This window comes from Drosophila nasuta, chromosome X (assembly GCF_023558535.2).
Source record: "Drosophila nasuta strain 15112-1781.00 chromosome X, ASM2355853v1, whole genome shotgun sequence".
Taxonomy (NCBI): Eukaryota; Metazoa; Arthropoda; class Insecta; order Diptera; family Drosophilidae; genus Drosophila; species Drosophila nasuta.
In genome coordinates this window covers 12386112-12410307 of record NC_083459.1, presented here as the reverse complement: position 1 = coordinate 12410307, position 24196 = coordinate 12386112, and the positions used below count along the sequence as shown (strand labels likewise).

General features: G+C 35.7%; 1 protein-coding gene across 1 annotated transcript in view; it reads left to right on the top strand.

The window, feature by feature from the left end:
- The window catches only part of LOC132796247 (uncharacterized), a 69212-nt gene that overhangs the window by 2200 nt on the left and 42816 nt on the right, over positions 1-24196 (top strand). The window contains exon 2 of the mRNA XM_060807338.1: positions 10820-11835. Within this exon, the coding sequence (XP_060663321.1) occupies positions 11306-11835 (530 nt within the window). The 5' untranslated portion in view covers positions 10820-11305. The remainder of the gene's footprint in view (positions 1-10819; positions 11836-24196) is intronic.

Below are 24196 nucleotides of genomic sequence, written 5' to 3'. Positions count from 1 at the left end.
AACTCACTTGGCAACACTTAAACGTCTCTTCTCTCCTCGACTCGCCTCGCCTCTCTTCACCTCTCTTCGATTTTGGATTCGTCAACCTAACAACTTTTCAAGGTAAGTTTCGAAGCTTTAATCATTATGGAATTTGTGCTAAGCATTACAATCGTATATAGATTATATATGATGTATGTATTGTGTATACCAAGTGTGTTCCCATTGTGGGAAAAAGCAGCTGTAATAGTTTTTCTTTTTTTCATTCTTTCTATATTTATTATGCACACATTAGTGCAGCTTATTTGAGCTGAGACCATATAATATAAAATCAGCTAGTGGGATCGACAACATCTGGCTATAAACTAAGCAATTCTATTTAATAATCGCTTGATTACGTATGCACTATGAATGCGAAAACCTGAGAGAATTACGAAAACTATTTGAAAAATGTTTTTTAGTGAAATATTTGTGAATTTTCTTTTATAGTCTAATGATTATTGTATCGGAACTAAGAGTTTTACAGAGATAGAGCTATCAAATTCGTGGCATAGTTTAAGCTCATCCAATGGAAGCTTTCAGTATAACCTTTTGGATGAATGTTTTAAAACATTTACATTTGAGTGGAATAGATTATAGAAAAAATATTTGTAAACTACGTTCTATAGGATATCATATGAGAAAGAAGATTTTAAAAATTTGTAAAATGTTTTTTTGTGAAATATTTGTGAATTTTCTTTTATAGTCTAATGATTATTCTAAACTAATCTTTTGGAACTAAGAGTTGTACAGAGATAGAGCTATCATATTCGTGGCATAGTGTAAGCTCATCCAATGGAAGCTTTCAGTATAACCTTTTGGATGAATGTTTTAAGACATTTACATTTAAGTGGAATAGATTATAGAAAAAATATTTGTAAACTACGTTTTATAGGATATCATATGAGAAAGAATATTTTAAAGTTGGTCAATTTCTAGTAATATTTGTTAACTTATTAACAAAAGAATAATTTTGCTCGCATATCATAAAATAGTTATTTCAATGAAATTTACTTTATACAGAAATAATATTTGAGATCATAGAATATGTAACTAAATTTATCTTCCGAGAACCAACTCGATGTGATTCCGAGCATAAGTTTGTCTAAACATAATTTTGTATAAAAATGAATTCACAGAATTTAATATGATGCTGCAATGAATTTCCTTAGGTCGTTATTTCTCTCTTTCATTTTTTTGCTGATCAAACCTTGAGCTTTGAAACTTCTATAATATATTTTTGCGTTCATCATCAACTTATTCCATTTCTTTTCTGAATAATCTGTCTGAACCTAGAAACTATTGGGACTACAGTTATCAAATTTGGTAGGCAAACAAATATTTAGCATATTATCAGTTCTGATAAGTGTTGAGAAGATTTCACAAGAAACGGAAAGGCAAAAGCAATTTTTGAAGCGTGTTTGTTTAGACCTCCAGATCATTGTGCCTGACAATCTTATATGCCATGTTTTGTTATGTGTGGTGCTTTCCAATTGGCTGGCTGCGATATCTGATGTTTATTTTTTAAGCATATTGCGTCACTGACAAAGATTCTAAAAAGAAATTTGTATGCGAAAGTGGTGTGTGTATACAAAATAAAGTAAGGAATCTCCAAAAAAAAAAAAAAAAAAAAAAAATGGAACGAAGTACTATCGATTTGAATGCTAAACGAACTTGAAATGATAATGTCAAATGAGTTATGAATCATTAGATAATCAGCGAAGCAACATGACACTTGAGTCATCTATTATTTTCTCAATTGTAGATCAACTTTTCGGTCCAATGTAGAACTTAAATTAAAGTCGGGTTTCCTTTTTTTTTTTAACTAGTTTCAATTCAGTTGAATCATGAAATTGTTACACAATAGATTTGATTTGAATTCTTTGCTAATTTACAGAAGAACGTTCATTCCATCTTTGAAATTATTAAGGTTTAAAGTGGCGCCAAGAAACAAGTTTGTTTTATTATGATTATTTATTTTCTTTCTCCGTTTCTGTCGATATTCAAGTTTATACATAGTCTAGATATATGTGTGTACTTATAACATATGTATTTATTTATAGCTTTTTCGACTTGAATTTTTAATTTTTTTTTTTGTGCTCTGCTAATTGGCATTTAAATTATGCAAATATTACTTATTCTCTTCTGCCTTTTCTCGTTTCTTTTCTTTTTTATTTTGTTTAACAAATTTCTTTCTTCAGTTTATGCTTAATATGGATATTGATATACATATATATATAGAGAGAGAGAGACAGATTGGACGGACGGACAGCATACGTGGCCTGTGGTTTTCCTTCTTCTTTGCTTCTCTTCTCTTCACTTCAGTTTCTTTCTGGCTGTTGTTGTTATTGGCTTCTCTGTCTCTCGTTTTGTGCTGTGGTGCTTTTTTTGTTGTTGCAGTCTGCTTGTGGAACCGCCACACGTAGAATTTCTTGTTCAACCGGTTTCGCACCACCCCTTCTCCCTAGCCATAGAATTTTGCCGTTTTCTTCTGCGCTGTCTCTGCCGCTGCTGCTGCTGCTTCTTCTTCCTTCACTGCGCTGCTCCTCGTTTTTTTTTTTCTCTCTTGTTCCTCGAGTTCATTTAAATGCAATCGCAATCGCCTATTGATTTTTCCTTTTTACCCAGAAGCCAACAGCAGCAACAGCAGAGGCAACAATAACAACGATAGAGCTACGCGTTCTATGTTTTTTTTGGGCATGAAATTTGGCAACGTCGCATTGTATCATTCTATTTCATTTACTCCTGCGGCCGCGCGGAACGTCCTTGTGACTTTTTTTTTTGTGCCCCCTTGCGGCAAACGACGACGTCAGGCGAAAAATTAACTGCAATTTGAAAAGGCCTCCACCCCGGCTAATGCCCCCTTTTTTTTACACAAAGTGCAAAGAGATACATACAAATGAATGTGTGTCTCTTTCTCGCCTCTATCTATGTGTAATAAGTTTGCATTGTTGTTGATTGGTCGCTTGTTGGCTTCGTGTAAAATATGCAAACTAAATTACAGCAATTTAAGCCGTTTGCCCATATTTATGGCATGTCAGGTGGCGCCCCCTGCCGGCCAGCCGGCCGGCTCACCACTTTTCACAGTTATGCCATATGTGTGTGTGTGTGTCTGTGTGTGTGTGTGTGCCACACCCAGACGCCCAGCTCGCGAATTGCCGAAAAATACAGGAAAAAAAAGGAAAGAATGAAAGAAAGCAAGACAAAGAAGAAGAAGAAAAGAAAAGAAAACAACGTCATCTGGATGAACCATTAAGGAATCTTTTTGCCAGGGACAGAGATAGAGCAACTACCAAAACAGCTGAGAGTATGAGAACGAGCGAGAGAAAGAGAGAGCGAGAGAGAGACCTGTCACTTGACACTTTAATGGAATTTTTATGTCCACACACACACAGAGCAAATATTAAAAACAATTGACACTGCAATGAAGCAGCAGCAGAGAAAGAGAAAGAGGAAGAGAGCAAGAGAATGACGACGCAAAGTCCAATTAAATGAAATAAAATGATATAGTGTTAATTATGATGATCTATTGCAAAATTCGTTGACAAACGCATCCGGGAATCGCTTTATAGAGCAAACTACCTCACTCTGTCTCTGTACCTCTCTTTTTCTTTTTTGTTGTCCGTCTGTCTCTATCTTCATAACCCATATAACCAGAATTCACATCTGAATGGCATGCAAAAGAATGTTGAAAACTGGTTTTATTACTGTTCTCTTCTTCCCTCTCATGCCTAACGCTCCCCTTAAATTCAAGATTACTTTCAGGGGGTTGCTTGCTTTTTTCATCGGTTCTTTTTGGTTTTTTTGGTTTCGAGGGTAATAACTCTACGGGATTCGTTAATTATGTGAATTATTTGAGAAGCAATGCTGTTGCCTCTCGAATAGAGAGAAAACCCACAGAAACATGACATAACTCGTGTTATGTCAAGTATTTTTTTTTTTGGGTTGCTGAAATACTTGAGATGAAAGCGCCTAAGATAATGAAAACCCCTTCAGCGTTTTAGTGGGTCTGAGCTTTAATTTACAATATGATATTCTGTGCTTAAAGACAACATTTTATTCTATTCGCAATTCCCAATACTGAAAATTCTCTTGACTGCTTATATTATAAAATTTATATTTTGAGGGCATTCCAAATTCTAATGAATATGCTAGCCATACCTTGAAGAATAACAATTCCAATTCCAAATTCACATTTACATTCCGCTATTTGGTATGCATCAAATCTTGTAACTGGTTTATTTCTGTCAAATCTTTTTCTGTTTTATTCTTCATGCATGCTCAGAAACTTGATTTTTTAAATGGTTTTTAGGTGGATAGAAAAGCAATTTCCTATACCAAATCCCTTCATTTAAATTCTTTTAACGGTATATAAAAAAAAAACTTTTAAAATGTTGTTCTTAAAAATTAAGAATTAAGCTAACAAACTGGAATAAAATTCTTTATTTACCATTCGATTTAGAATAGTGTAATATTTTGTGTCTAACTCCACAAGAATAAAACAAAAAGCTAAATTAAAATGTATATTTTTATATTTGAAGAAAACTGCTCTGAACGAAGAAATAATGAAAATATTATTTTATGTAGAACATTTTCAACTTGAGGTAGCAACAAAGTGAGATACATACATACATACGTGCCTTTTCATCCACCTGATTTCACTTTTCTACGCTTGATTGCGTTAGGTTCCAGTGAATTCATATTAAAGTATAACTTGATTATGTTTTTGAAATTGCATTGAAATCCTTCTCCCTCTTGTAATATTTTTTATTTCTGCTGCGTAGTGGAAAAGTCTCGTTAAGTCGTTGCGATTCTTATGCGGATTGTACTGGAAATAACATGAAATCCCAATAATTCATGTAAAAGAAATATGGAATAAGGATGTTTGCTAGTAACAAAAAGAAATGAAGAAACAGAGCAAAAGGGCGACTATCGAGGGATACGAGAGCCAACGACGCAATGTGTTGCTGCTTTATTTCAATACCCTATAGACATATGAGTAAAAGGGTATTATAATTTAACGAAAGAGAAAACATAAAGAAAATGACATGGGACTAGGAATGCAAATATTTTATTGTAATGTGAATATTAAGTGAAGCTCTGGTCACATAGATTTACAGTCAACGGGTACCTCGTAGTCGAGCAAACTTTGCGTTAGCTTTTTCCTTTTTTGCAATATATGAAATCATTTTAGCATTCGAATTTTGCTTCGTTGCCAGGCAACATGTGTGGGAGTAAAGTGTGCAAAATGTCTGTATGTGTGTGTGTATGTGTATGTGCAGAGCAACCCTAACTAATTTCACATACTCCCCTTTGGACACATGTGTGCAGCATATGCGTTTTGCCGTTCGTTGTTGTTGCATTTGCTTTTACTGTTGCACTTTGTTGCCAGCAGCAGAAGCCCAAGAAGAAGAAGAAGAAGCGGCAAAAGTCAAAGAGCAAGAGAGAGGGAGAGTTTTTGTTGTTGCTGTGAAAGCTAAACACACACACACACACACTTAAAAGCACGCAAAACCTACGACACATTTTCATGTTGGAAAAAACACGTTTTTCATTCGCGTTCACATGCGCTTATTTTTGTACAAAAATCATAAAATATGTACGATGCAAACAGCAGCAGAGCAGAGGCACAGGCAGCGGCGGCAACAAGAATAACAACTAGAGTAATAACTGATAAAAACACACGCACGCAACAAAAACAACGCACACATACACATACAGAAATAAAAAAAAGAAAAAAGAAGAAAATAAAAGCTGGCGGACTAAATTAAAGCTCGCAACGAAAAATCAATACTTTACTTTACTCGACAGCAACAGCGCAGCAGCAGCGCAGTCGAGCAGCAACAACAACAGCAGCAGGCGGGAAGGCAGCCAACGTTGATGGCGACGGCGACTGCGACGATGGTGTGGCGGTTGTGGCAGAGGGGGGCTGCTATCTCAAATAAATTGCTTTCGGCCTACTCGTGATTTTGTTGTTGTTTTGTTTGTGTTTCTCTCTCTCTCTCTCTCTTTTCGCTTTGGCTCTCTTTTTCATTTCATTTCATTTTCGGCCGTTGTGAATATTTTACTGTACATATTTTGGGCACTCTGACGCCCACACACACGCACACAGCAGTCCAACAAGCACGTAAATGTATGTGTATGTGTATGTATATGTGTGTGTGGATTTTATGCCAGCGCGCCAATGCTCCACAATTATTATTATTATTATACAGACTCTTTGTATGTGTGTGTGTGTGTACGAGTCTGCTTCTTATACTCGGTATTTTTTACGTTTCACCTTGCGCGCCTGTCCCCTTGCACCCTCCCCAGGCCCACTAAGAGCTACTCACCGTGTGTTTACTGCTTGCGTTTTATACTCGTTAGACTCGTTTGCTGCTCAACGTCGTCTCCCTATCATTTTTCATGCACACACACACAGACACACAGGCATGAACTCGTACACAGACAATCATACAAATACAAATAGAACAGCAAAAGCAACAACGACAACGACAGCAGCGCTGCTCGGGGAATTTTTGTGCACGTCACTATGCACGACTTACTGACGAAGTGTCGTTCGGTCGGTCGTTTGGTCGGTCGGTTGATCGGTCGCACAGTCGTTCGGTTGTTTCATTCTGTCGCACCACTCGTTATGACGTTGCGAGTTTTGTGTCTGCTGTATAAATGTGCATGTGAATGTGTGCGTCGTGTATCTGTGTTGTGTGCTTGTGTGTGTCGTATTCAGTTGCCAACGGCGCTGCCTGCCCGCCGCCTTGCACTTGCTGTTGCGTCACCCGCTCGCCGCATAACCAATACGAATCCACAAACAACACTCGCATACATATAAAACGTTGCTGCGCAGCAACTTCGAATTTATGCCCAGCAAGCAATTGTAAGATCATTGGATGCCTGCAATCATCGGGAAGCCATATTTGTACCTTTTTGATAATCAAAAAGAATTGTCTCCAGTATGATTAAAATAAGAGTCTTGCAAATATATGACTTAAATGCAATTAAAAATTCTACTTGTGCATTCATATTTAAAAAAAAAATATAATAAATAAAAATATTTTATTTATTTTTAACGACCGATTTAATATAAGATTAAATGTGTCTCTTAAAGACTCAATTTTGGTTCGATTGAGATTCTCAAATGATTGAAGTAGGACTCAACAACTGTTTAAATGACTAGAAGCACGATCTTAAATATATGACCGTGTATTCATCAGTTGGAAGACTCTTTTTAGATTCGAAATGCTTACTGGGTGCCTGCCTGCTGTTTGCTTTGCATGAATGTGTCTGTGTGCCGTAAATATGTATGTCTGTACGTATGACTGACTGTGTGTTCAAGTTCCCGCGTTGTTGCTCTCTGTTTTTGCTCAACCTCAGCAGTGGCCCATAGCCCACCCGCTTTGGCCCCTCCTTTGTGTCGACAACGACGAACGAACGAACGAACAAATGAACGAACCGGCAAAACGACCAACCGACTGATTGCCAGACGTTCGGTCGGTCGGTCGATTGCTCGGTCGTCGTTTCGTCGCTTGCTTTTGCTTGCTTATTTGTTCTCCCTCTCTTTTTTGTTCGTTTTGTTTGCTTCTCACTTACACTGACTCTTTTGGCTTGCGCACAACGTGTTCTATCTCGCTCTCTCGCTCATGGCAGATGTTGTTGCTGCCGCGCGGCATCATTTTTTTTTTTTTACTTGCTTGTTTTGCTTTTGCTTCGAGTTGGTTGATTTTTTTTTATAATTTCTTTTTATGCTATTATTATTATTATTATTATTATAACGCTGTTGGCATCGATGCTGGTTGCGCAGCGCTGCGCTGCTACGTCGCTGCTTTGCTTGTTTCTTTTCACGTATAGTTTTTAAGCCTCTTTCATATTGTCATCGCCGTCGTCTGCTGCTGAGTTTGTTGTTGTTGCTGCGCTGCTTTTGCTTCTGCTGCTGCCGCTGCTGTTGGTTGGGTTGATGGTGGTGGTGTGCGTGTGTTGTTATTTTTATTAATTTGTTTGCGCTGGGGCTGCTGAAAATTGTCAACAGCGCATTTGGCTGGTCGACGTGAGCGTCGCTGTCGCTGCTTTAATCTTACGCGTGCTTAAGTTTTTTGTTGTTGTTGTTTTTTTGCTGTCTTTTTCAGCTTTGTGTGAAGTTTGGCAACGTTGCTAACGCGCCGCTGTTGGCACTGTGTATTTTTATTGCTGCCGACGTCGCTGCTTTTGCTTAGTTTTTGTCGTTGCGACGCTTGGCTGATTTTTTCTTTTTTTTTGCTTGATTGTGGAATTTCGTGCTTAATTTTCGTCTGTATGTGTGTGTTTGTATGAGAGTTTTTGCCGTTTGCTTAAATTCAATTCAATTTCTGTGCAATTTTCATAGTGTGAATTTAATTTACTAAAGTTGCCAGTTCCCGTAATTGTGTGAGTGTTGTTTATTTGTTTGTGTGTGCGAATTGCGAATTGTTGTTATTATTGTTGTATTTGTTTGCTTGCCAGCTGTTATTTGTTATTGTTGTTATTGTGTTTTATTTATTTGTGGCTGTGCAGTTTAATTGCTTTCATTAAAAACAAAAATGTTGCTGACCAGCAGCAGCGAACAACGGCAACGTTTAGCGAGCAAAACATGTGGCCGCGCGCTGTTGCCAAGTTTCATTTTTCAGTTTGCAGTTTGTCGACACCGGCCTCAGCTTTTTTTTTTCTGTTTCTGTTTCTGCTTCTGCTTTCTGATATTGCTGCCAGCAAGCTACTTTCTGCTGCTGCGCTGCTTCTGCTTTTACTGCTGATTTCTGTTTTTCATACACACTACATACACATAACTTTTTGTAATGGTCTGGCACTGACTGTTTAGGTCTGTGTTGGAACAGAGGGGAATACGGGGGAAAAGCCTCGATTCAACGCGTGTGTGTGTGTGCGTGTGTTTGTGCGAGTGAAATTAATGTTATTTGGGCTAATTTTGGCCTTTAATTCACACGACTTGTTCATTGATAAGCAATCAAAAATGCCTTAAGCTCCTGCTGAGATAGCTTATCAAAGGCTGTGCGATTGCAAAGCGGCAATTGAGATTGTCGTGACTTACGACAACAACATGATTAGTGTTGTAAGTGCATTCAAACGAACACATATGTATATTTTCATTGTATCAGTTTATCGAGTCAGACCAAAACTATGAGATTTCACATCAAAGAAATCAAACAAAACAGTTGATTTAGTATGTTTTCATTTGATAGAAACATTTTTTAAGTGAAACAATACAATGAAACTGTTTTAAAAATATTCAACATTTATTCTTAATGCTATATATGTACCATATTTTCTTTTGAATAAATGTTTCGTATTATTTAGAACGAACATTTTTATTTTGCGCTGCCAATAATAAACAATCCTCAAAGAATTTGCATTGTATTTTGATTTTCCAAATGCACGAATGCATTTATAAGCTCCACGGCTTAAGTGGCTTTTGTTTATTTTAAAATGTTTATCCAATTGAAATATTTTACTCGTTTTGAGCAACCTGCAAAAAATTGTGAGTCGAATTCTATGCAATAAATGAGATTCAAATTTAAATGGCGTAATGAATTTTGGAATTCACTTTACGCCTTTAATATTTCTTTAACATTTATTATCACAAAAAGAGTTTTTCTTCATCGGAAATTTCAAATAACCTTTAAAAATGGTAGAATTTCAGGTTTAATCGTCACCATGAATTTGCATAGCTAAGTTAGCGTATATTAAAGAAAATATAATGACTTTTAGTGCAAAATGTAATGTGATTAATCCCTATAATGTTTCTATCTTTATATGTACATATGTATGTACATTGTACTACGTATTTTCCTTTATCTTTGTCTCGTATTTTACGCTGATTATCGGCATTATTTGTTTTTTCTTTTCTTTTTTTGTATACCTTATCGAAATTGGCAATTAATCAAAGAATTTGCTTTGCTCTTTTCTCTTATTGCAGGTTGTGTGGATGACAAACGAAAAAGGAAAATAATTTCAAAAGAAAAGAAAAAAAAATCGTATTTTTTTTTGTTTTGTGTTGCGATTTTTTTTTTAAGTTTTCTTTCAAGTCGTGTGATAATGCCGAAGATGATAAGCAAAAGTAAAGCAATGACCAACAACGAAAAAAAAAGAAATACACATATGTATAATAAATAATAATAAAAGAAATAAATAAAGTGTGCAAAGTTGTTAATTAATGGAAAAGTTTTTTGTTGTTGTTGCTTCAAACACATTTTTCGTGGCATTTCGTGCGTCGTCGCGTTCTACGTTACGTTTGTTTTAGTCGCTTAATTCGTGTACACGTCAGGAAGAGAGAGATAGCTGCAAAAAGAGCGAGAACGTCGCAGGAGGGGAGGTCGAGGAGAGAAATATGCACACACACACACATACACGTATACAAACATACACACTCAGATTCACATTCACTGTCCACCCACATTCTCGGAAATTGCAACAAAATATGTGTCAAAAAATTTGTGTGCTGAAAAAGTTTTCGACGCTTTCAATTATTTAATTTGTTCGTGTTTTTTTTTTCGTCGACTCTCGAAGTTCGCTGGCAACAAATTTCGGGGTCTAAAATAGTTTATTTGTTCAATTTTTTTCAAGTTTCGAAAAATATGTTTTTTTTCAAGTGGTGCAATAACAACAATCGGAATTGCGAAAAGCAAAAGGAAAAAAAAGCGCGTGTAAAATGGCAACATAGCGACGCGTTGCGCTGTTGCCGCACTTCACGTGTGCGTGCGCGCTGTGTTCAGTTTTGTTGTGTTGTGAGCTTTAAATCCACAAATTCTCAATGGCTTTTTTTTTATCTTTTATTTTGCAGCACTCGCAGTATGTGTGTAAATAGGCAAATGATTAAATTAGTAGCAACAAGAAGAAAAAATTAAAATAAAAGAAAAGAAATATAACAAATACAAAAAATTGATTGTGTGAGTGCATTAAACAACAAGAGCAACTAAGTATATAAATATGCAAGTGCAAGAGCCAAAAAAGCAGCCACTGCTGCATGGCGTCTTTTAAGTGGCGACAAAGCAATTTGTTGTTGCTGTTGCAACAAAAGTGTTAACAACAACAACAACAACAGCAACAAACATAAACAAGTGAAACAGTACAGATGTTGTGAATATGTTGCAGTGCAATGCTGTTGCATTTGAGCAGCCCAGTGAAAACAACAACAACAACCACAACTACTATAACAAGAGCAGCAAAAGCAACACTTCGACATCATTTACAGCAGCAACCACAATTGAAACAACATCCAATTCTGAGCGCAACAACAAGTGTTTAAGCCAAAAGAGTTCGGCATGAAATGGAAGCAGCTATACGCTCCTCTTCAGTGCAGGTCGGTGCTCCGCCGCCCACAAACAACGCCACAAACGGTGGACAACAGCAGCAACAGCAGCAGCAGCAACAACAGCAGCAGCAGCAACAACAACAGCAACAACAACAACATCAGCAGCAGCAACATTCGCAGCTTCAACTACAGCAACAGTTTCATCTTCATCACCAGCAACAACAACAACAACATCAGCAGCAGCAGCAGCAGTTGCAGCAACGTGTTGCCAGCAATCAACAGCAGCAACAGCAGCAGCACAACGCGGCTGCAACAAATGCTGCGTCGCATCAAGTGCATGATAATGGACCAACGTCCCATCATCTACACCAGCAACAGCAGCAGCAACATCCTCAAACAACAGCGCCTAATCAGCAGCAAAACAAAGCAGCACAGCAGCAGCAGCAGCAACAACAAAAACAACAGCAACAGCAACAACAGCAGGCTGCGAATATGTCTGCGTATCAACAACGGCTGTCAGCTGCCAGTGCATCGCCGATTCATAGGTGAGTCCACAACAACAACACACACTCTTTTAGTTTACTTACTTTACATAGTGATCCATTCGCGTGCCCTCTCGCTCTCTCCTTCTTCTCTCTTCGCTTCTCTTCAATTCACATTATTTCCGCAGCAAGCTCATTTCCTGTTTGCATTCGCGCCTTTCGCGGCCATTGACAAACGCACTCACCCCTCTCTTTGCTCTTTGCTCTTTCCTCGTTCACAACTCATTTGCTCCACTTGCCAACCCCGCTTTGCGGCTGCACTTCTTCTTCACTTCGTCTCTGCTCTAGTTTGGCGATAAGAAGCTACATGCGGATCAGCAGCGGCAACCCAAATAGCGAGCTGTCTGCGATAAGCAAGCGGCGCGGCGCAAAGGCAAAGTCAAAGACAGAAAGAGATGGCATGCATTTGCTGATAGCTTAAGAGATTTGCGTGCATGTGTGTGTGTGTCTGTGTGGAGAAAGTGGACGAGAAAAGGGAGGAGAAGAGAGCTGAGAACGCAAATCAGCAGACTATTGGCAATAAAGTGGAGCGAGTGTCAAACACTTCACAGCGTATAATAAATAAAGCGTATCGATAATTATCGATAACTGTGACAAAAGCACAGTTAAGCGAGTTGACTTGTCATGGTTATTTAGGTATATTCTTTTTCCAAACCAATTTTCATCTATCAAAAATATAATAAGTAAAAGGAATGAATTATTCTCGAAAAATTATTCTGAAAAAAACTTTAGGTAAAAAATAGAGTCTTGAAAAAGTGGATTGATAATTATTGATAAGAACTAGGAAATTAAGAAGTCGTAAAGGACAAAGTAATATGCATACTATAATAGAGCGTATCGATAATTATCGATAACTGTGACAAAAGCACAGTTAAGCGAGTTGAGTTGTCATGGTTATTTAGGTACATTCTTTTTCCAAACCAATTTTCATCTATCAAAAATATAATAAGGAATGAAAAGTTATTCTGAAAAACGTTAGGTAAAAAAAAGATGCTAGAAGAAATGGATTGATAAATATTGATAACAACTAGGAAACTAGGAAGTCGTAAGTATCGATAATTATCTATAACTACGTTTAAAGCACAGTTAAGCGAGTTCAGCTCTGATGTTAGGGTATTTCTTATTCTATCGAAATGATAATAAATAAAAGGAATGTATTCTTCTCTAAAGTTATTCTGAAAAACGTTGAATAAAGAATAGAGTAAATAAATCGATAACATCTAGGAAACTAGCAATTCGCCGTGAAAAGCGCCATATTTGATATACAAAATGGATTGATAAATTTCGATAACAACTAGGGAACTAGGAAGTCGTAAGTATCGATAATTATCGATAACTACGTCTAAAGCACAGTTAAGCGAGTTGAGCTCTGATGTTAGGGTATTTCTTATTCTATCGAAATGCATACTATAAATAAAAGAAATGTAAAGTTAATCTGAAAAACGTTGAATAAAGAATAGAGTAAACAAATCGATAACAGCTAGGAAACTAGCAATATTTGATATACAATAGTTTTTGCCGCCAAACGGCCCAGAAAATGTTATAAATTATTATCTTTTTGTACAATAATAAGGTTATTGTGCAAAACGCTCATATAAACAAATATTGAAATGTGCATTATAATTACTCAGGGACAGGGTCTAGAATAGTATTACGACGAGTAAACTAATTCTCTTCCCATGTGTGGAACACACAAATATTTACTGTTTATTATTATTATGTAATAAGAGTATTTACAATAGCAAACAGAACAGAAGTGCTTGTTGCACTTGTTAAAGTAAAAAGTTACGTTACAAAAATAATCATAAATAATGCACAAAACGTTAAGAGTAGAAACCTCACGTAAATTGCGATAAAAGTCAAGAATTCGCTGACCTTCAAAATATGTTGAAAAATATTTCAAATACTTTCATTCCACGAACACACATACACACACATTCGTATATCATTAATTATTCTATATAAACACATGCCGAAATTTTATTTTATTTCATTTTTTTTTTAAGAGGAGCAAAGAGATTATTAGTCAGAGAGACAGGCAAAACAGACAAAAGAAGAAGCAAAAAATAGTGGTGGATGAGGTAGAAGATGAAAGAAGATTGAGGAAGACGACGACGACGAAGTATTACGACCCGGAAAGCGAAACAAGAGTCGCAAATGTGTTTTGTTGTGGTTGTAGTAGTTGTTGTTGTTCGTGTAGTTGTTGATGATGATGATGACGATTCGTTATTGTTGTTGTTGCTAGTTTTGCGGTTAGGCAAAGTGGGAAGCACTTAAAAGCCACAAGACAAAGACGAATGTTGAGCGTCGAACGTTGAATGGCGATGACTAAGTGGAGTGTGAAGAGTGCAGAGCATTGAAGCGGCTAGAGAGTGAGGGGGAAGCGAGCGAGTGAGCGAGGGAGGAGGCAAGAACACGCACATTTCGCTCAAGTTAAAAATAATTATACGTAATTTGACACTATTGACCTGCCGCAATATAAAACAGCAAAAAACAGGACGATAGAGAGGGAGGACGAATATATTTTTATGTATAAGGTTTACTTATATCGATGTTCATTGATGTTTCTATTCGATATATCGATCAATATCAAATATATGCTAAAAATGTTTATGTGAATTAATCGCCTAACTTTGGTTACCTTTACTAGCATTTCTTTATTTATTTATTTATTTCTCATATTTTAAATTATTCATTATTATTCTTGCTTCTTCAATGTAAAAACGAATAAGGAAGCTCATTTTCAATTAAACCATATTCTACATATATACCAAACTAATATACTTAAGTATTCCTAAGTATATATTTGGTATATCGATTTATTTTGTACACAAAGTATTTTCTGAACTATCGAAACTCATCGATAGTATACTGAAGTGTGTATCGATGGTTTTCCATCACTTATAACTATTCCCCAGAGTTTTCTGCTTCTTTTTTGGGTAGCACACAGAATGAGTAACAGCAGCTTTTTTTGACCAGAGTTAACTTATTTTTCAGTCTTTGCTTTGTTCTTTTTGCTCTGTTTTTTTCTTTTGTAGTTGTTTAAGTCTTTTTTCTAGTTTGCTGTTGTTTTTGAATGACAGCAATTAGAGAGCTAAATGGCTGCACACAACGGACGACCGCAAAAGAAGTCGACGACTGGAAAATGTCATGAAGAGAGCGAGCATGATAGAGAGAGAGTGAGAGAGAGGGGTCAACTGCTGTGGCGGGGAAATAACGTTAGCTTGGCGGTTAAACTGGTTTCACTTTGTAATTTGCAAAGGTCGTTTAAGCCAACGCAAAAAAAAAAAAAAAAAAAGAAGAGAATCTTAAACGCAAGTCCAAAACGATTTGAGCAAAGATTAAAGATGATAATCGTAATAATAATGACAATAATAATGCAAATGCTAATGATGATGAATAGGAAGTGGAGCGCCGTCGTCGTTTGTTAGTCAGTGTGAAGGCACTTGAAGAAAACTTTCCTTAAACTATCATAAATAATGCAAATAATAAAAGCAGCGGCGATGAAAGCTAAACATACAACAACAACAACAACAACAACAAAATGCCATGGGAATAATGCCTTATGCCGCCCATAGTTATTATTGATCGATTGCTGTAGTTCCTCCCTCAATTTTCAATTTGATTCTATTCGATTCGATTGTTGTGTACATTCATAACTTTTCTGCTCGTCGTAGTTTGTGTTCTAAGCGGGGAATAAAAGGGCAAACAAAAGTGGGTTCAATGTTTGTCCAACGACAACGAAGAAATAAAACTAAAAATTGTAAGCAAAACACTCAATACTTTCCATTAGTTGGACTCGACACGAGGTAGGGTAACGAAAAACTGCGTATGTGTAGAAAGGTTTTTTCTTATGTTTATTTTTATACCCATCTACTGCAATCGGTTCTTAGAGTTGATTTGACTGACAATCTGGTATATTTTGTACTCTATGGTATATTTTGAATGTAGTAGTATCATTATATAGAATATACTATGGTATATTTGGAGTGTAGTACTATATCGGTATACTTTAGTATTTATTTGGTATACCAATTTGGTATATATTTGAATGTGACTATATGAATATACCAAATACACAATGGTCTATTTTAGACCTTATGGTATATTTTGAATGTTGTAGTATCATTATATAGAATATACTATGGTATATTTTGTACTCTATGGTGAATTTGGAGTGTAGTACTATATCGAAATAGCAAATATAAGCTTCGCTATACTTTAGTATTTTTTGGTATACCAATTTGGTATATATTTGAATACGAATATACCAAATACACAATGGTCTATTTTAGACCTTATGGTATATTCTGAATGTAGTACTATATCGATAAAGCAAATATTAAATTTTAATTTGTTATTTTTTAGAATATGGTTGTCTTGAAAATGGATAGCAGCTATCTTAAAGTTGAGCACACTCGACTGTAGCTTTCTTATTAGTCCCATTTAAGAATCACGAAAAGTAACAAAAGAAGAATTGAACCTTTTTGATATTTCGATTTTTATCAAATTTATTAGTTCTGCTTCACGTTTAATTACGTTTATTGTAGTCATCGCTGGATATATTGATTATGTTCCAACGTTAGTGCTAGCATCTAGCATCTGCAATCTAATTGTCCAAGCGTAATCAAATCCATTTCAAATGGACATTTACACCCACAATTCCCTACCTCTCTCTCTCTCTCACTCTCTCGAGCATGTTCCATTCTCTTTTTATGTTTTTTTTTTTCAAAATTATCTTTTGTTGTCGTTTCTTTTTTTTTCTGTGCTTGTTTCAATCTACAATTGATTGATGTCAGACAATAAACGAACCCCTCACTCCGAAGCAATTTGTTAGTGTTGGGCTCTTGATGGGGAAAAATGGAATGGAATGGAATGAAGCGGTGTGGTGAGGTTGACGGGGGGGGGAACTTCAGTTGTTTAATGGACATTTAATGATTGGTTCTACAGTCGACAGTTGCCTGGAAATGGGAATTGTTGTAGCTAATGCAAATGTTATTACAATTGCACAGCCAATTTGACATTCATTAGAATGTCATAAGAGACTTGGTTTCGCGATTCCGCGAAATTATCGATTGCAGCGATTGCGATATCGAAATGGAGAATGACACAAAAATCCAGAAATCCAGAAACTGCGTTTCACACTTCACGCAACTGCGAAGAGAAGCTTATGTTTATTGTTGTAATCATTGTCTCACACAGCTCGATTTTGTTTTCATTATTTGTGTTTGGCTTTAAATACACATGTGTTATTGTGTACTTTTTTTTTTGTGTGTTTTTGTATTTTTCGCAGCCTTTCGTTGTTGGTTTTTCTCCACTTTTTTTTCTGTCGCTTTTTGGCCCGTTTCCTGTCGTTGTCCAAATATTTGCATTGAACTCGAGGCGAGGCTGCATAAACAATAACGAATAACGAATATAATACAACAAAGAAAAGAAAAACAAAAACTACAACCTCACGAGCCAGCCTAAAGCTATGATACCCTGTATGCGATATATTATAAATTTATACTACAAAAAAAAATTTGTTATTTTGTGGACTTCAGCTCAAGCATCTTTTAAGAAAATACAATAATATGTAATGGAAATTTCATTTGTGTTTTCGAAATTAAAATTTGTGTAGATTCTAGTAAAAAACTTCTAGGTTTCTTTATTGAAAATAAATATATTATATTTTTTGAAAATATAAATATTTATTGAAAATTTTAAGGAAAATAAATAAAAAAAGACTGCTTCGGCAGACAATCTGACATATTTTGTTCTCTATGGTATATTTCTTATGTAATGGTATATCTATATATCAATTAAAACATTCGGTATATTTCAGTATGTTTTCAATATATCAATTTGGTATATTTTAAAGACTGCTTCCATTGACAATCTGACATATTTTGTTCTCTATGGTATATTTCTTATGTAATAGTATATAGATATATCAAATATGTCATTCGGGGTATTTTAGTATGATTTCAGTATTAATTTGGTATATTTTAAAGACTGCTTCAGTTGATAATCTGACATATTTTCTTCTCTATGGTATATTTCTTATGTAGTGGTATATCTATATATCAATTAAAGCATTCGGTATATTTCAGTATGTTTTCAATATATCAATTTGGTATATTTTAAAGACTGCTTCCGTTGACAATCTGACATATTTTGTTCTCTATGGTCATAGCAAATATAGCATTCGGTATATTTCAGTATATTATTATGGTATATTTTAAGAGCATTATGCATTCGATAAACTATCTAGAGTCTTTTGTCGTTTGAGAAGCTTCACATGCATTTATCTGTAGCTGTATCTGAGGCTGTTGTTGTTAATGTATCTGTATCTGTATCTGAATCAGTATCTGCATATGTATCTGTATCTATAGCAGTAGCTGTATCTATAGCTGTGTGGTTGCGTTTCTCTGTGCTGTGTATCTGTGACTGTTATTCAGTCAGTCATTCAGTTTAATGTAGGCTGCGGTTTTTGCTCAAGTTGTTTTGCATGACACACAACAGCAGCGGCAGCAACAACAACAACAACATTAGCAGCAACAACAACAACTATACAAATACTCAATGCAGACACACACACACACACATACAAACACATTTTAATCGCTCTCGAACGGTCAAGGTTGCAAAATATTTAATGAGTCAAACGCGACGGTGACGACGACGACGACGACGATGGCAGCAGCAGCAGCAACAGCGGGCAGCGACGTCAGCTATCAGCTGGTCGACTGCGCTGTCGACAGCGCTGTCAACTGCGCAGTCTTCCAGTTTCACTGCTGTCGTTGTTGTTGTTGTTGCTGTCATTTTTGTTTATCGACCGGCGCACACACACGTACACAGTGAGCTGTCTGTCTCGCTCTTGCACGCTGGTTATGTAGCTTTGGGTGTCGTTGACGTGCGTCGTTCAGTTTGTCAGAGTTTGTGACGTTTTGCCTTCTCCTTCTCCTCCTGCTTTGGGGGGGGAAAAAGGCGAAAGAACTACAACAACAACAACAACTGTAACTCACATTTCATATTGCACATCGCACTATTGTGTGTGTGTGTGTGTGTCTGTGTCTGTTATTGATATACAGCATCAGATACACATGCAGCTACAGCTACAGATATAGATATAGATACAGATACAGATACAACTAGAGATATAGATACGCATACAGTTACAGCTACATAACGGAACACAGCAGCAGCAAGTAAACCCTCGAGTCACATTTAGCAACAATGTGAATGGGCTGTGCTGCAGATAGATACATAGATACATAACCTACTCCTACTACACCGCAGATACTTTCACACAGATACATACATATGAAGATGTGTTTGTGTGCATATTTTGCAGTCCTTTTGCATGGAAAGTCTTCAACTCAAAAGTATCTATGCTCTAGATATTTATGTATCTCAAGTTTTGAACATAGCTAGTTTTATTTGTTAGGAATATTGAAAATTTATTGAATTCTTAAATTCAACTTTTATGTTATTACAAAGTTTCTTCATGATTTCTTTTATTCAAATTATGCTACAAAGTTGTGCGATTGTGCGTTAGCTTCGCAAGTTGCTCGCTGCGAAAATTACGTCAAATTGTAATCTCATAAATACTTGACATTTTTGCTCTGTAATATGCAGAAACTAAATCAGTTAATAAAGGCTAATAACTGACTGTCCCATCATCATCTCTTCCTTTTATCTTTGATTTGTCCATTTCGAGAGCTATGTTGCTTGGTTGCCTTTTGCTTTTGCCTCCTCATTATTTTCTGTAATCGGATTCGTAACCATTGTTGTGAAAGAGCTTTTTATTTTTATCGTTGTAACGCATTTATCTTTACATACTCTTTCTCGCTCTCTGTTGTAGTATTTTTATACGTTTACTTTCCAAAGGCGCTTTGTAATAGGGGAGAACTAAAAAAGTATTATTTAACCGAACTGAAGACGAAGCCCTGTCGATGCGTCGTCGTCGTTGTCAAGTTAATTAGATATCAGGTTACAATTTCCAGAATCTATTGAGAGGGTAATACGTACATATGTATATGTAACTTTATTTTGTTTACAATATCGTGATTGAGTGACATTTTTTGCCATGCAATAAGAGAGCAAAACTCTCACTCACACACCTGGCGATTGCATAACGACGTAATCAGCTCCAAGTTGTTGCCTTCTCTCTTTCTCTCGCATCTTAAGTGGCTTCAACTATTAAGTGTGGTTAGTGATGCAACCGCAATTACAGTTACAACCAAGTCGGGGGACGACTCTCAGGCAAAATTTTCCCCAACTTGTCGTCGAATATACAATTCACAACAAATAAGAAAGCTACAGTCGAGCGAATGTGACTGCGAAATACCTGCTGCGGTAATATTCTTAAAATATACCGAATTTAAATACTGCAAATATACCTAATTGTATACCTGTTATCCATTGCGGTAATATTCTTAAAATATACCGAATTAAAATACTGCAAATATACCTATATACTATTAATATTAACCGTTGTGGTAATATTGTTCAAATATACTGCAAATGTACCTAATTGTATACCTGCTATCCATTGCGGTAATAATCTAAAGAAATATACCGAATTAAAATACTACAAATATACTATATATATATACTATATACTATTAATATTAACCGTTGTGGTAATATTTTTCAAATATACTGAATTAAAATACTACAAATACTGCAAATATACCTAATTATATATCTATTATCCGTTGCGGTAATATTCTTAAAATATACCTCAGTAAAATACTGAAAAGGTACTATAAATATATCAAATACTCTATGGTATATTAATATACAATCACAATTACCCATTGCTGTAATATTCTTAAAATATACACAATTAAAATACTGAAAAACTACTACAAATATATGGAATACTATGTTTGGTATATCGATATAATATCACCCTTACTCGTTGAGGTAATGTTGTTAAAATGTACTGAATTAAAATACTGAAAAATACTACAAATATACTAAATACTACATTTGATATACTATTACATTGGAAATGTACTGAATTAAAATACTGAAAAATGCTACAAATATACTAAATACTATACTTGATATACTATTACATTAGAAATATACCACAAAGAACAAAAAAAATGTTAGATTGTCAACCGAAACACAAAGTTATAATACCCTTCTACCCTCTGGGTAGTGACGAGGTTTAATAATAATAATAATAAAAGTGGGAAAACGGAAATCCCAAATGAAGTGTCAACCAGACGGTCGAGAGTGCTTTGAATAATTAACAAGCAACCACAGAATTACAGAATAGTTGTTAAATCACATTACGCAGTGGAAATATTTTCAGTTTAAGAGTAGAATTACGCTTTGTACGAAGATACGAAACTTTTTTTTTTGTTATCTTTGGAGTATTGCTAGATTTCCTATTTTTCTGTAAACCTTTCTCAATTGATTTTTCACTACATTTTTTGTTAAATTTTGTTATGTATTTGTTATTTTCTGTTTCTTCAAAATTTTCAATACTCACTTTTTTCACTCTCTGCTGTGTGTGAATGTTTTAGTATCCATTTGATTGCGAGTCATGTCAAAAGTTTTCAACTACTTGGAAATGTCTAACTAAGACGAAGAGTTTAAATAATTAATCGAGTTGAAGAGAGAGAGAGAGAGAAAGAGAGAGCAAAATACTGTTGTCCTTTTGCTATCTGTTGTTGTGGAGCTGTCACATAAATCGCAGTCATATATCATGCTTCAGGTGTTTATCGATCCAATGCTTTGACATCTTTTGACGCTTTGCCTCGCTCTCTCTCTCTCTTTTTCTCTCCTGCCTCGACCTACCCCTATGTCGAAGCTCATGGGCAAGTGCAATAGCACTGCTGCTAGGGGGCGCCAGGGGAGCAGCAAACAAATAGAGAAGAAAAGAAGAAGACAATAAATAAATGCAATGCACATACGTAATGAATTATAATTAAAGAAAAACGAAAACGGCAATGGCAAAAAAATAAAAACGAAAAAAAAACAACAGCAAAAGGAAAAGGAAAAGCTAGAAAAAGCAAAACTGCCTGGCAATTAACGAAGACGGAGGCAATGGCGACAGCGCAATCTATTTATAAGCGCAACAATAACAAAGCGTAAAAGAGAGATGGCAAAAGTGCAGCGTGCAAAACGAAAATGCAAAATGACGCGGAACCCCCCAAGGCGAGAGCGAGACAGAGAGCAAAAGAGGTATTCGTCTCATTATTAAATCACCTTCAACTACGGTTGGCACTGCAACGACCTGCCTGACAGCGACGTCGACGTCGACGTCGACAGCGACGCCAGCAGAGCGACGTCGTCGACCACAACACTTGGTGGACGCACAAACTGTCAGCCAGAGACACTTGAAATAGATACAAAACACTTGGAAAAGTGCAACTATTCGATTACACTACGATACCCACTAAACTGATGAGTTTCAACTAGTCGATAGATGCGATCGATAACATTTGCATTCAATTTTATCATTTGGTATTTGTTTTTAATTTTTGACATTATTTGCGATAGCTTTGCAACTATCGAGAACCTATCGATAACGTTATAGAGAGCCTATGTTCCAAGTAGTTCAAACTTTAGACTTAAAGTGAATAAATATTTAATTTTTACTTATATAATGCACAGAATTTTGGTAAAAATTCCTTCGCAAATTTCCTTCGAAATCTTGAAACAATCGAGAAAGTATCGACAGCATTATAGAATGTCTATACTTTAAGTATTCCCAACTTTAGACCTCCTGATCTTATAGATACATTTTATAATCTTGCAAATCTCGAGAAGTTACTAAAAGTAAATGAATATTTAATTTTTTATTAATGGTATATTCCTTGACATTCCACAGTTTATACGATAGTTTGTGATAGTTATGAAACAATAAAGAGACTATCGATAATAATCTATAATGTTTCAAAAGCATAAATACTTCTTTAATTTCATTATTTGATATTTTTCTTGACATTCGCCTTTATTTGATTAATGTTTAATGAGTGTCTATGCTTGCTAGTATTCCCGACTTTAGACTTGACACTCTTACGTGTCATTTGGTTGTTGTTTTCAGTTTCAGTTTTAGTTTGTTTTGCAGTTTGTCGAGCTTTTGCTTTGCGTGTATGCCACTGAGTCATTTTCATTTCCCAACTGCCGCCCCAAAATGGAATGGAATGAAATGGAGAGGGGTAAACTAAACCCTTCCCTCCTATTGTTAGTCATGAGGCAGTTAAGAACAAATTCGATAGAGCTGAACTTTGCTTTCAACATTTGTACAAATTCCCAACATTTGCACATTTTTGATGAGCCCACATCAATTACAATGTTCGATAAGTTTCCAGTTCCCCACCATTGAGACTTTATCGAGGGTCTATAAATAGAATTTAACGATCCTACGTAAAGGGAAGGGTATATTTGTAGTGCTGTGGGCAATATGACCAGACCACAAATTGTACTAATTAAGAGAGTTTGTCATCAATTGTTGTCGTTGTCGCTTGTTGTCATTCTTTCAATGATATATGACTGCAATTTAGCTCATCAACTGCATGGAAATGGGAAATGCAAGACAATGCAAGGAAATGTTTAAAGAAAATGCTAGAAGAGTGTCTAAAACAACTGACATAATCACACTTCTGTTCTCAATTTCTCAAATAGTATTATTATTAGCTTTATTCATCATGCAATTCGCAGTTAGACAATCTATTGATTAACACTCGAAAAGCAAAAGCAACAAAAAAACAAGTATGTTTGTTAATCTTTGGATCGTGCAATATGAAATATCACAATCTAGCGATATTATAGTATTCGATAAGGCATATCTCTAGACCCCATCTATGAATCAATCATCGCCATGTGCGTTGTCGCTACAAACTTTACTATTATTATCTTTTCTCTTTTGTTTTTTTTTCCCCTTTTTATAATCAAAAGAATTCCATTGGCTGGTAATCAAACGTCATCATCGTCAGTCTTATCGTATAGTCCTGGTCTTAAAAAAGACCAACCAAACCTCCCCTATATTCCGTTTGGATCGTAAATACCTTTTTATTCTAACAATGTCACGTTGACTTTGGCGCTATCAGTTACGTTTTTCCAGATACCCTAACATGAGACTAAGGCTATGAGCTAGTTGGCAATTATCTTCAAGTGTACTTTAATCCCACAAATAAATATTAATAGCTTAGTTTATCGTTCGATAGTATGAATCTATCGAATCATTTCGATTCATAAAGTAAAGGAATCAAGTTAACGATTTTGTTGTTTTTGTAGGGTAACTACATACATATATGCTAGAAACAATGAGTTCTTTCAATATCAACATTGTATATATGACTTTTGCAATATATGTGTGTATGTATATATGTATTTATATAGATAGTGTGGCTTTGGA